Source organism: Monodon monoceros, unplaced genomic scaffold (assembly GCF_005190385.1).
Source record: "Monodon monoceros isolate NGI ecotype Baffin Bay Population unplaced genomic scaffold, NGI_Narwhal_1 Super_Scaffold_6, whole genome shotgun sequence".
Classification (NCBI taxonomy): Eukaryota; Metazoa; Chordata; class Mammalia; order Artiodactyla; family Monodontidae; genus Monodon; species Monodon monoceros.
Window position 1 is genome coordinate 27,657,585 of NW_021703783.1, and position 14,343 is coordinate 27,671,927.

Genomic DNA, 14,343 nt, shown 5'->3' on the forward strand with positions numbered 1-14,343 from the left:
GAAGACAAAGAACAGAAAACAGTCTCTGCTGATAATTACATTGTATCATAAAACACGAGTATCATATGTTCACTCTGATTTAAGAAAAGAACAACTACATTGAAAAATTATGCCAAATATATAAAAATGAATGCAAAAATGTAATAGCAATATGTTAATATACCACATGTAACCACCAGGTGGAATATCAACTTGTATCACAATCTACACAGTGACTATTTTATTGTATTATAAAACTTATATCTGCATTATTTTATAACTTTTAAGCATCATTTTTATCGGAGACTAAATTGCTTTTCAAATTTCATATATTATTTAGCTGAAAGGATTATCAAATTCATTTAATGATGATTTTAATTTTGCTTTTTATAAGTCATTCACCAAATGATAATTTTGCTTACATTAAAAAAAAACCTAAAAAAAAAAAACCTGCTTTAGTGTACATGGATTATACAGAATTCCACATTAAAATATTTTATATTCAAATATAGAGATATATTTCACATTAAAGAAAGCATTTTTACCCCAACATTCAAAAGTTATTAGGCCACTTACATAATTAAAATGCATTCCTCTCATTATTCTACTAATTGTAAAATTCATTTTGAAGAAATATTTAAAGTTCCCCTAACAATCTTTTCCCTCCCAACTTCACCCTTTTATTGTCAGACAGTCTTGAACTCCTCAGGCTTCTTTTGAATGTGCTGTTCATGATGGCATATCTACCACCTGCCAATCTTTCTCCCAAATAATTGATAATCCAATGACAACACAAACTTATAAAACCACGTATCCAAATATTTTCTTTGCTGCTAAATTCATGTCTCCAAGCATCATTTTTAATTGAAAAAAGTTCCTAAAGCTAATGAATCAAATGCTTTACTTCTTTGAACTACATTTCATAAATGATGTCTTTCTCTAACTCTACTTTTCAATCTATCCCTACTCTCTTTGACTTACCTTTGCTCTCATTCTAATTCACATAATATGAGACAGCTCTTTTATACATTTCACTAGCCTGTTTGATGTCTCTTAGGATTCTTTCAAAATATACACTCATTCATCTCTACCAAATTACCAAACTTCTTGTCACATAAGACTTTTACCTAAGAATGAGTCATCCATTTTTTACATCATATTGAAAGCAAGGTACAGGAATACCTTGGAGGTATTGTTAGTTTGGTGCCAGACCACCACAGTAAAGTAAATATCACAATAAATTGAGTCACATGAATTTTTTGGTTTTGCAGTGCATATAAAAGTTATGTTCATTCTCCAAATAGATCACATGCTGGCCACAAAACAAGTCTCTATAAATTTAAGAAGATTGCAATCATATCAAGCATCTTCTGTGACCACAACAGTATGAGACTAGAAATAAACACAGAAAACACTGCAAAACCACAAAATGTTAAGGCTAAACAATATGCTACTAAACAATCAATGGGTCACTGAAAAAACCAAAGAGGACATTAAAAAAGACCTGAAGACAAATAAAAATGGAAACACAGTGATCCAAAAGTTACGGGATGCAGCAAAAGCAGTTCTAAGAGGGAAGTTTACAGTGATACAAGCCTACCTCAGGAAACAAGAAACTCTCAAAGAATCAAACCTTACACATAAAGGAACTAAAAAATGAAGAACAAATAAAACCCAAAGATAGTAGAAGGAGAGAAATAATAAGTATCAGAGCAGAAATATATGAAACAGAGAGTAAAAACAGAAAAGACCAATGAATCAGAAGCTAGTTCTCTGAAATAATAAACATATTGATAAACATTTAGCCATGCTCATCAATAAAAAAAGAGCCCAAATAAATAAAATCAGAAACAAAGGGACAAGTTACAACTGATACCACAGAAATACAAAAGATCATAAGAGAATACTAAAAATTATACACCAACAAAACGAACAACCTAACATAAAATAGACAACTAAGAAGAAATAGATAAATTCCTAGAAATGTACACTCTCCCAAGACAAAATCAAGAGGACATTTTAAAAAAGACCAATTCCAGTAATTACATCGAATTAGTAATCAAAAAACTCAACAAACAAAAGTTCAGGACCAGATGGATTCACAGGTCAATTCTACCATCATTTAAATCACTTAGACATTTAACCATCATTTAATCATTTAACATTTAACACAATCATTTAACACCTATCCTTCTCAAACCTATTCCAAAAAGTTGAAGAGGAAGGTATGCCAGAATCACTATGATACCAAAACCAGACAAGATGCCACAAAAAAGAAAATTACAGGCAAATATCACTGATGAGCAGACATGCAAAAATCCTCAACAAAATATTAGCAGACAGAATTCAAAATACATTTAAAGGATCATAGACCATGATCACGTAGTATTTAACCCAAGGATGCAAGAATGGTTCAATATCTGCAAATCAATAAATGCAGTACACCACATTAACAAACCAAAGGTTAAAAAGCATGTGATCATCTCAATAGATGCAGAAAAATCTACTGTCAAATTCAACATCCATTTATGATAAAAACTCTTAACAAAGTGGATATATAGGAAACATACATCAACATAATAAAGGCTATACATGACAAGCCCACAGTCAACATCACATTCAATGCAGAAAGCCTCAAAGCATTTCCTCTAAGAGCAGGAACAAGAAGAAGATGCCCACTCCTGACACTTGCATTCAACAAAGTATTAAAGGTCCCAACCACAGAAATCAGATGAGAAAAAAAATTAAAAGGAATCCAAACTGGAAAGGAAGAAGTAAAGTGTCACGCTTTGCAGATGACATGATACTATATATATATATATATGAAATTCTAAAAATGCTATCAGAAAACTATTAGAACTAACAAATACATTCAGTAAGTATCAGGATACAAAATTAATATACAGAAATATGTTGCATTCCTATACACTAAAAACAAACTATCAGAAAGAGAAATTAAGAAAACAATCCAAGTTACAACTGCATCAAAAAAATAAAATACATAGGAATAAATTTAACCAAGGAGGTAAAAGATTTATACTCAGAATACTATAATACATTGTTGAAAGAAACTGAAGATGAAGCAAAAAAAATGGAATGACATACTATGCTCACAGACTGGAAGGATTTATATTGTTAAAGTGACCATACAATCCAAGGCAATCTACAGATTCAAAATCATCCCTATCAAAATACCAATGGCATTTTTCACAGAACTAGGATCAATAACTCCCAAATTTGTATGGAAATCTCTGATAGACAAAACAATCTTGAGAGAGGAGAAGAAAGATTCAGGTATCACTCTACCTGATTTTAAAGTGTACTACAAAGCTACTGTAATCCAAATATTATGGTACTAGAACAGAAACAGAACCATACATCAGTGGAACAGAATGGAGAACCCAGAAATAAATCCACATTTACATGGTCAATTAATCTACAACAAAGGAGAGAAGAATATAAAATGGACAAAAGACAGGTTGTTCAATAAATAATGTTGGGAAAATTGGACAGCTATATTCACAGGAATTAACCTGGGCTACTTATTCACACCATACACAAAAATAAACTCAAAATGGATTAAGACTTAAGTGTAAGAACTGAAACTATAAAATGCCTAAAAGAAAAAGTAGGCAGTATACTCTCTTACATTCATCTTAGCAATATTTTTTTGGATCTGTCTCCACAGGCAAAGGAAACAAAAGAAAAAGTGAACAAACAGGACTATATCAAACCAAAAAGCTTTTGTACATCAGAAGAAACTATCAAGAAATAAAAACACAGCTTACTGAATGAAAGAAGATATGAATGAATAATAATAAGAAGAAGAAGAAGAAGAAGAATGAAACAATATATCTGAAAAGGGGTTAATATCAAAAATGTGGAAGGAACTGATACAACTCAACAACAATAAAAACAAACAAACAGAATAAGAAATGGGAGAGGACCTAAATAGACACTTTTCCGAAGAAGACATACAGATGGCACATACACCAGGTACATGAAAAGATGCTCAACATCACTAATCATCAGGCAAATTTCAAATCAAAACCTCAATGAGATATTACTTTACACATGTTCAGAATGACTATCAAAAAAGACAACAAATAACAAGTGTTGGTGAGAATATGGAGCAAAGGGAATCCTCATGTATCGTTGGTGGGATTGTAAATTGGTGAAGCTACTATGGAACACAGTAAGACAAATTCTCAGAAAATTAAAGAACCGCCATATGATCCAGCAATTTCACTTCTGGGTATTTTCCCAAAGAAAACAAAAATACTAATTTGAAAAGATATATGCACACCAATGTTCATTGCAGCATTATTTACAATAGCCAATATACGGAAGGAACCCAAGTTTCATTTGATAGATGAGGAAGATGATACACACACACACACAATGGAATATTACTTAGAAATTTAAAAAAATTGAAATCTTACCATTTGCGACATGGATGAATCTAGAGGGTATTATAATAAGTGAAGTAAGTCAGACAGAAAAAGACAAATACCTCATGATTTCACTTATATGTATAATGTAAAACAAACAAACAAACAAAACTAACAAATAAAATGAAAACAGACTCATAGATACAGAGAACTACTGGGTGGGTGCCAGAACGTAGGCAGGTAGTGGGTATGTGAAATAGGTGTAGGCGGTTAAGAGGTACAAACCTGCAATTATATAATAATTAAGTCATGGCATACTACACAACATAAGCAATATGTTCAATAATGTAATAACTTTCTATGATGATAGATGGTTATAAGATTTATCCTGGTGATAATTTTATAATCTATGCAAATGTTAAAATACTTTGTAGTACACCTGAAACTAACAATATTGTATGCCAACTCTATTTCATTTTAAAATGTTATGTTCACACTGTACTGTTGTCTATTAAGTTTGCAATAGCATTATGTCTAAAAGAAACAATGTGCATACCTTAATTAGAAAATACTTAATCACTAAAAATGCTAATCATCATCTGAGCCTTTGGCAAGTCACAATCTTTCTGCTGGTGGAGGGCCTTGCCTTGATGAATTTTTCTACCCATGTAAGCAGAAGAAATAAGGGGAGGTGCTTCCTCAGGACAGGCCACTTTTTCAATCAAATTTGTTCCTGTATTAACAGTAGTGCTTGGGTATCTAGACATTTTCATCTTTTGGGGCTTGGCTGCTGGCTTATATAAATCACAGAGAGAATGGCCTTGCTTAGATCTTGAGCTTTAACCTAATGCTTCAGCTCCGTTCACCAGTGAGCTCTAGGCTGGAATGGAGAACACTAGCCAAGTAAAATTAAGTGGCTTTGATTTCCCACTTGTCATTCTCCTTTGGTATCTGTATATTCAGTCCCTTCAGGAACCACCTAAAGAAACAGTTATCTAGAGCAAGGTGAGATTTGAGCATGTCTGGGTCCCTCGGTTTAACATCATTTAAAAACAACTCAATATCAGTCCTACTTAAAACAGTAGAAACAGTGGGAAAATACTTAAAAAAGAAAGAGGAAAAAGTAGTGTGTTCCACTCTTTTACTCATTAACATGCTGGGGTATGCAGAGGGAGACCATGATTTTGGAGCTCTGCTTAACTATTTTTATTGGCAATCACCAGACATAATTCCAGAGTTTTGTTTTGCTGTTTGTTTGTGAGGTGTGTGTCTTTTTTTTCTTTTTGGAGGGGGAGCTCAGGTGTGTTCCCATGGATGATAGGTGTAGAAAGGTTATAGGAATCTTCAGAGAGATTATGAGATACAGAAATTTGAGAATCACTACTCTAGATATAAAACTAGAATCTATAAATTGTGCATAATGAGAACTCATCAAGTCCAAGTTGAAAATCTTTACTATATTACTAGAAAGAAGGACGACCTCTATTTTATTTCACAAGTTTGATACAATCATTCTTAAAATCTCATGTGAACACCTCAGTAATGCTTAGAAAAACAAGACAAAAATATTCAATATAAAATTAAAATTTGAAAATGTGGTCATTTCAGCATATTTGCTTCTTAAAGCATTATAAGTTTTAAGAGCAAAAACAAAAGAAAAGACAATGCCTTACCTTCCATCTCGATCCCAGTCATACACCTCTACCTTGACTGTTCTGTCCATGGGGAAAACATACACACAGAGTGAAGTTACTTAGTAAGATCAAATTAACATATGCTTGAATGTTAAAAAATAAGTTATAGATTTTCTTAGATAAAATATGCTTTCAGGTTTTACAAAATAGTTTAAAGTTGATTTTGCTAATTTTAATACTATTCTTCAATTTATATCTTAAAATAGGTTTCTAAAATCATACAGATTTTTAATTCTTTAAACAGAGTAAGAAAGTATATGGGAAAAGCATTTATAGTTTGACATAGCTTCTTGAAAGAGAGGTATAGAGTTACTCCTCCACCCTTCAAAACCATTATCTTAGAGAAGTATTTCTCAAACTCAGCATGGATCAGAATCACATGGAGGGCTTGTCAAAACGTGAATTGTTGGACCTCATGCCCAGTGTTCCCAGTTCAGTAGGCCTGGGTTGGGCCCAAGACTTTAATTTCTGCAAGTTTCATCAGTTGCTGCTGATGCTGCTAACTAGGAACCATATTATAAGAATACCTTCTTAGAATGAGTCCAATTAAATAGAGTTATGATACTATTAAATAAAGTGACAGTCAAATAGCATAATAAATTTTAAAGTAAATTTAATGACATATACCAATATACCAATCAATAGTTCTTTCTATGATATTTGTTAATATAATAAATCTTCATTTTTCTAATATACGAGTAATAAGATTAAAAAATATCTTTTGGGGTGAATAGGGGGTTTTGTATTATAATCTTACAATCAACTTTCATAAGAAAAAGAAAACAACTTTGATACTAAAAATCTTCAGCTATATTGTGGGAAGTTCTTCAGGGCCACCTCACCCACCTATTTGTAAAACACCAGAATTTCCTTGTTCTACATCTCTAGAACCTTTATAATTCAGCAACCATGGGAGCAGTGATGTCAAATAGGATTCTCAGGAGTAAATCAGGGTTTATAACATATGTAGTCATAATCTTATGTATCTTGTATATTTACTTATTCCTCTCTAGAAAGATAATACCAAATGAATATCTTGAGGAAATGAAAATTCTGAGATGACTTTTGAATATGTTAAACAAATATTCAATATATTTTTAACACTTTGCACATTTTTTTCTTGAAAATTAGTTAAACCAAATTTTAATTTCTCATATTATCCCTCCTCCCCAAATCATTGTGGATTAAAAAAAAAAGTTATTTAAAAAATTCTGAATAAATCAACTATGCTTTTGTAAATACACATTTACATTGGTAAAGGAGCCAACTTAATTTTTAAAATTCAACTTAGATTATTGGATACAAAAACTATAGTGAATATTCAAAACTCTCAGAAAAGTTGTCATTTATTTTACCTGTCATAATCGCCATTACATAAAGCTCTGACTGAGATCTTGAATGCTTGCCAAATAGGATTCAGAGTGTTTTTGACAACTTCTGTTTTATGACAAATTGTAAAACTGTAAAAAAATGTTTTCAGTTATTTTCATGATTCAGTTATAATATATTGTTTTAGTAGTCATTCTTCTGTTTCTTTTTGTGCAGAATACATGTTACCAGTCCCTCTGTTGCTGCTATATCAGTCAATAAAAAGAGATTTGCAGTTTTAAAACTTTAAAGATTAGCTCATCATAACATACAGCAATGAGATTTCACAATGAGTTTACTAAAAATGATCTGCAAGTTCAATAAATCCTAAAGCTGCATTGTAAATACTCTCTATAAAAATTGTGGTGACAAATTGATACAGTGAAAAGTATCCATGGGTCACTAAGAATATGAAGGTCATCAGTAACCCTGAGAAGGGCAGTTTTGCTGGAGTGCTGGAGACAAAAATCTGGTTGGAATGGGTTTAAGAAAGAGAAGAGAAAATGAGGTAGAGTGTATAAACAACACTTTTGAGCAGTTTAGCTGTAAAGAGAAAAAGAGAAATTGGGGATAGCTTAAAGGGGAAAGATTAGTCAAGTGAAAGGTTTGTTTTTTGTTACTTTTTAATTTTTTTCAAGATGAAAGAAATAACAGCAAGGTTGTATGCTAAAGGAAAAAGTACATTAGAGAGAAAACAATCTGTGATGCATGAAAGAAAGGGGATAAAAGATAGAGCAATGTCCTGAATAAGATGCAAGTGGATGGGATAGAGGAAATCAATGGAAGGGTTGGCCTTGGGAGCACAGATAGTCACTTTGCAGAGCATTCAGGAAGGTCGAGCACAGGGGTAGATGCTGTGATGGGATCTTGAGGAAGTTCTCCAATTGCTTCCATTTTCTTATTAAATAGAAAGCAAGATAACAAGCAGAGAAGGAAGAGGGCAAAACTGCTAAAGTGTCTGGGAGGGAGGGAACACTGATGGATTAAGGAAAGGGAGTAAGATTTCTGGGGAGGGCTAAGGGCCTATTTAAGATTAGCATAATAAATTTATAGTAAGACCACTCAGTATGTGGTTCTTTCTTTCTTTAAACTGTTGACTCTATATAGCTAAAGAATCCCTAGACGGAAGAAAGATAGCAATTCAACAATATAAAATAAGGGGTAGAATACATGGAGCCTTAAACTAGGCTTTTTGATTCAAATTCCAGTATTGTTTCCACCAAATCATTCAATCTCCAGACATCAATCAGGTTCTGGAAATGTTTTTGCCTAAATGCAAATTTATGCAGCAGTTACTGAGCTATAAAATGTTTTAAATAATCTTGGTTAGAACAATACCTAAACACAATCTTCACTAAAATCTTAGTCATCAATTGTTCTAAATTCAAGGGATCCCTCTAATAGTCATTAACATAAGAGTTATTACATAACTACCATAGTGAACATACTGTAACTAAACCTCATAAGAAAATAATCTCATTTTGAAATGGCCTTGAGTCAATTTTCTGCTTCACAGGCAAGAAAGCGTCTCTCTGCATTAAGAGATAAAATAGAAACATAACATAAATGGATAATGTATTCAATTTAATATTTATGGCATTAGTGCCATACTCTTCCTGGTAGTATCCTCACCTATCTAAAGAAAATCATGTTACTAAATTGACAGAGCTCAAGAGAATATGTGTGTATATAATGTGGTCAAATGCTCTCAAAGTTGAGTCACCCAGAGCAATGTAGGAATCACTGGGGGCAAAAGACATTAAAAGAAAGAAAGAGGATAGAAAAGACTCTAAAACGTTAATCAACAGCCAACGTCCTCAATGGTGAAAAACTGAAACCATTTTCACTAAGATCAGGAACAAGACAAAGTAGCCCACTCTCACCACTATTATCCAACATAGTTTTGGAAGTTTTAGCCACAGCAATCAGAGAAGAAAAAGAAATAAAAGGAATCCAAATCAGAAAAGAAGAAGTAAAGCTGTAACTGCTTGCAGATGACATGATACTATACATAGAGAAACCTCAAGATGCTACAAGAAAATTATGAGAGCTAATCAATGAATTTGGTAAAGTAGCAAGATACAAAATTAATGCACAGAAATCTCTGGCATTCCTAAACACTAATGATGAAAAATCTGAAAATGAAATTAAGAAAACACTCTCATTTACCATTGCAACAAGAAGAATAAAATATCTAGGAATAAACCTACGTAAGGAGACAAAAGACCTGTATGCAGAAAATTATAAAATACTGATGAAAGGAATTAAAGATGATACAAATAGATGGAGAGATATAGCATGTTCTTGGATTGGAAGAATCCACATTGTGAAAATGACTCTACTACCCAAAGCAATCACAGATTCAATGCAATCCCTATCAAACTACCACTGGCATTTTTCACAGAACTAGAACAAAAAATTTCACAATTTGTATGGAAACACAAAAGACCCCGAATAGCCAAAGCAATCTTGAGAATGAAAAACGGAGCTGGAGGAATCAGGCTCCCTGACTTCAGAGTATACTACAAAGCTACAGTAATCAAGACAGTATGGTACTGGCACAAAAACAGAAAGATAGATCAATGGAACAGGATAGAAAGCCCAGAGATAAACCCACGCACATATGGTCAACTTATCTTTGATAAAGGAGGCAAGAATATACAGTGGAGAAAAGACAGCCTCTTCAATAAGTGGTGCTGGGAAAACTGGACAGGTAGATGTAAAAGTATGAAATTAGAACACTCCCTAACACCATACACAAAAATAAACTAAAAAAAAACAACTCAAAATGGATTAAAGACCTAAATGTAAGGGCAGACACTATCAAACCCTTAGTGGAAAACATAGGCAGAACACTCTATGACATAAATCACAGCAAGATCCTTTCTGACCCACCTCCTACAGAAATGGAAATAAAACCAAATGGGACCTAATGAAACTTCAAAGTTTTTGCACAGCAAAGGACAATAAACAAGACCAAAAGACAAGCCTCAGAATGGGAGAAAATATTTGCAAATGAAGCAACTGACAAAGGATTAATCTCCAAAATTTACAAGCAGCTCATGCAGCTCAATAACAAAAACACAAACAACCCAATCCAAAAATGGGCAGAAGACCTAAACAGACATTTCTCCAAAGAAGATATACAGACTGCCAACAAACACATGAAAGAATGCTCAACATCATTAATCATTAGAGAAATGCAAATCAAAACTACAATGAGATATCATCTCACACCAGTCAGAATGGCCATCATCAAAAAATCTAGAAACAATAAATGCTGGAGAGGGTGTGGAGAAAAGTGAACACTCCTGCACTGTTGGTGGGAATGTAAATTGATACAGCCACTATGGAGAACAGTATAGAGGTTTCTTAAAAAACTACAAATAGAACTACCATGTGACCCAGCAATCCCACTACTGGGCATATACCCTGAGAAAACCATAATTCAAAAAGAGTCATGTACCAAAATGTCCATTGCAGCTCTATTTACAATAACCAGGACATGGAAGCAACCTAAGTGTCCATCAACAGATGAATGGATAAAGAAGATGTGGCACATATACACAATGGAATATTACTCAGCCATGAAAAGAAATGAAATTGAGTTATTTGTAGTGAGGTGGATGGACCTAGAGTCTGTCATACAGAGTGAAGTATGTCAGAAAGAGAAAAACAAATACCGTATGCTAACACATATATATGGAATCTAAGAAAAAAAAAGGTCATGAAGAACCTAGGGGTAAGATGGGAATAAAGACACAGAGCTACTAGAGAATGGACTTGAGGATATGGGGAGGGGGAAGGGTAAGCTCTGACAAAGTTAGAGAGTGGCACGGACATATATACACTACCAAACTTAAAATAGATAGCTAGTGGGAAGCAGCCGCATAGCACTGGGAGATCAGCTTGGTGGTTTGTGACCACCTAGAGGGGGATAGGGAGGGTGGGAGGGAGGGAGATACAAGAGGGAAGATATATGGGAACATATGTATATGTATAACTGATTCGCTTTGTTATAAAGCAGAAACTAACACACCATTGTATAGCAATTATACTCCAATAAAGATGTTATAAAAAATAAAATAAAAAAATAAAAGGTTAATCAAAATATCTAAAGCAAAAGGAAGAAAATTAAGGGAGATAAGGGAGAAATAGGCAGGAGAAAAACAGAGGGAATCAAATGAGAATAAGCAAAAGTACACAAAAATGGTTAAGAAAAATTCATAGGGACAAAAGTATGTATATTGTTATCATAAACAGGCATCTGCCAATCTTCATAACACTACATATTCTTAAAGATTTACAAAGGGACTTTCTCTTCTTCTCCTATATCATATTCTAATATATACCAATCTTTGGTATGGTGATAGATATAGATACCTTGCTATATAGGTATCTAGATAGGTAGGTAGAAGATAGATAGATGATAGATGGATGATAGATAGATAGTAGATTAAATCGATAGAGAGATAGATAGAAATAAAGCAACCAATGAACCATCTTCAAACTAACATGCTCAATAATCTACTGACTTCTAGGCCTTTTTGCTTACAGTTAAATCAAAATTTCTGTCATATTCCTAGTATTATCAGCAATAGAAATGAAATACATTGAAACTTCTTCTCTTAATAAAGTGACTCACCTTCTTAGTGAGCTACTTGTAAGTGAGGTAGTCATCTGTCTTCTATTAATCATTCTCATTTGTAAAGCATTAGATGTGAAATAGACACCAAAATCTCTAGTATTCCAGCACTAGTGTAATTAGTGAAAATTCTAACAGGAGTCTGAGGTAGCTCTTTCTACTATTCAGGAGTATTGCTATATAAATATAAATGTGTATGTATATATGTATTACACATAGTATTATAAGAAAAATATTTTTATTAAATAACCTGTTAAAATACTTTAAATGAAGCCAATTACCATAAAACAGTTATTCCAAAGGAAAATTATTACCTAATTATGAGTACAAGTCAAATTACTAAATAATGTGAAAGCAAGAAAATAAGAATTTGTAATCATATATTATAATGGATTTTCATTAATGCTTACAGTAGAAATTTTTACTCTTTCTTGTAATATGAGCCTCAACCACTAGGCAACAAGCAATTTCTGAAGTAGCTCCGTGTTCAAATACATCTTAAAAATGAAGATAAAGTCTTTGCAGTTACAAAGACACACATAAAAATTGAGGAGTAAAAGCATTTTTATTCATTAAAAACTCATCAGAACAAAACATATGTATATTAATACATTAATACATATAATATATATATTTGGATCTAGCTGGCAAACTATTTTCTGTGTGTATATGCAAGTGGAAAGTTTTCTGAAATGAGATTCACAAAATTTTAGCAATAGTTATTTTTAAATGATTTGAGATTTTTGGATAAGTTGCACTCAATATTTATATTTTATTTAATCAACAAGTTAATACCATTTTTATAAGCATAATAAATTTTGTAATATATCTCTTACAAGGAGCATTAAATGTATGATAGACTGAAATTCTATAATTGTACAACAAATATTTCTAAGAAAACTAGTAAGAATAAAATAGAAAATTCAGGAAATAAGTCATTCAAACAGGAGGAAACATAAGAACTTTTTAATTCAAGAAAATTTGAACAATTCTTTAGCTTTTTTCCTAACTGTTAAATGACTGGAAAATATGATTATTTTATCCACTGTCCAATATTTTTCACATGGGTAAATTAGTGTTCAGATACAAATGCTACTCTAACATTTTTACCACCAAAATAGAAAAGAAGCATGCAAAATCCAACCATATGATACCACAACAAAAATAACCAACAGTTGCCCAGTAGCTGCATCAGCAAAATTCATACACTATGTTAAGCTTCATTTTATATTGCTCAGTATAATCACTTTAAATAGCAAACTTTCTATTTTTATGTACCATTTTATACTTATTACATAACATTAACATGTTGTATAATTTCATATATAAGTGAAGTAGGTTACATTTTTTTTTATATTCTATTCCCCTAATTTTAATCTCCAAATGACATTTTCTCTTTAGCTAATATTTTATTATGCACAGTTAAGGAAAACAGAAGAGGAAACATTATACCATAAGATAATAATAATAATAACAGCTAACATAATTCTTATGTTAGGGAAGCTTCTAGATGATTTTTGTGTAGTAACTCATTTGATACTCTCAACAGCCCTGGGAGATAACTATGATCATAGCCCATTTTACAGATGAGGAAACTGAGTGTCATATGAGTTTAAAAACTTGCCTATGGTCCCACAGCTATTAAGTAGCAGGGTCACGGTTTACACCTAGGCAGCAGGACCTCATTTAGCTCATAAATTTAACCACTAAACTTTTTCATTACTACTGACAATACAATAAGAATCATAGAAGATAACAATAAAATGTATTTCATGGTAGAGCCATATGTATTATACTCTGTACAATGGAATACTACTCAGACAATAAAAAAGAATGAAAACTTTGCCATTTGCAATAAGATGGATGGACTTAGAGGATACTATGCTACGAGAAATAAGTCAGACAGAGAAAGACATATACTGTATGATATTACTTATATGTGGAATCTAAAAACTACAACTAACTAGTGAATATCAGAAAAAAGAAGCAGACTCATGGATATAGAGAACAAACTATTGGTTACCAGTGATGAAAGAGGAGAGAGGAGGAGCAATGTTGGGGTAGGGAAATAAGACGTACAAACTATTTTGTATAAAATAAGCTACAAGGATATAGTACGATACAAGGAATGTAGCCAATATTGTAAAATAATTATAAATGAAGTGTAATCTTTAAAACTTGTGAATCACTATATTGTACACCTGTAACTCATATAATATTGTATATTAACTATACTTCAATAAAAAAATAAAATAAATTATAACTC

At 32.3% G+C, this 14,343-nt stretch overlaps 1 protein-coding gene across 3 annotated transcripts in view; it reads right to left on the reverse strand.

The window, feature by feature from the left end:
* The window catches only part of CPNE8 (copine 8), a 310,582-nt gene that overhangs the window by 123,056 nt on the left and 173,183 nt on the right, over positions 1 to 14,343 (reverse strand). For all 3 annotated transcript variants that reach the window (XM_029205052.1, XM_029205053.1, XM_029205054.1), the window contains exons 9-10: positions 7,420 to 7,524; positions 6,044 to 6,085 (exon numbers count right to left, since the gene is read on the reverse strand). In XM_029205052.1, coding sequence (XP_029060885.1) covers positions 6,044 to 6,085; positions 7,420 to 7,524 — 147 coding nt within the window. The remainder of the gene's footprint in view (positions 1 to 6,043; positions 6,086 to 7,419; positions 7,525 to 14,343) is intronic.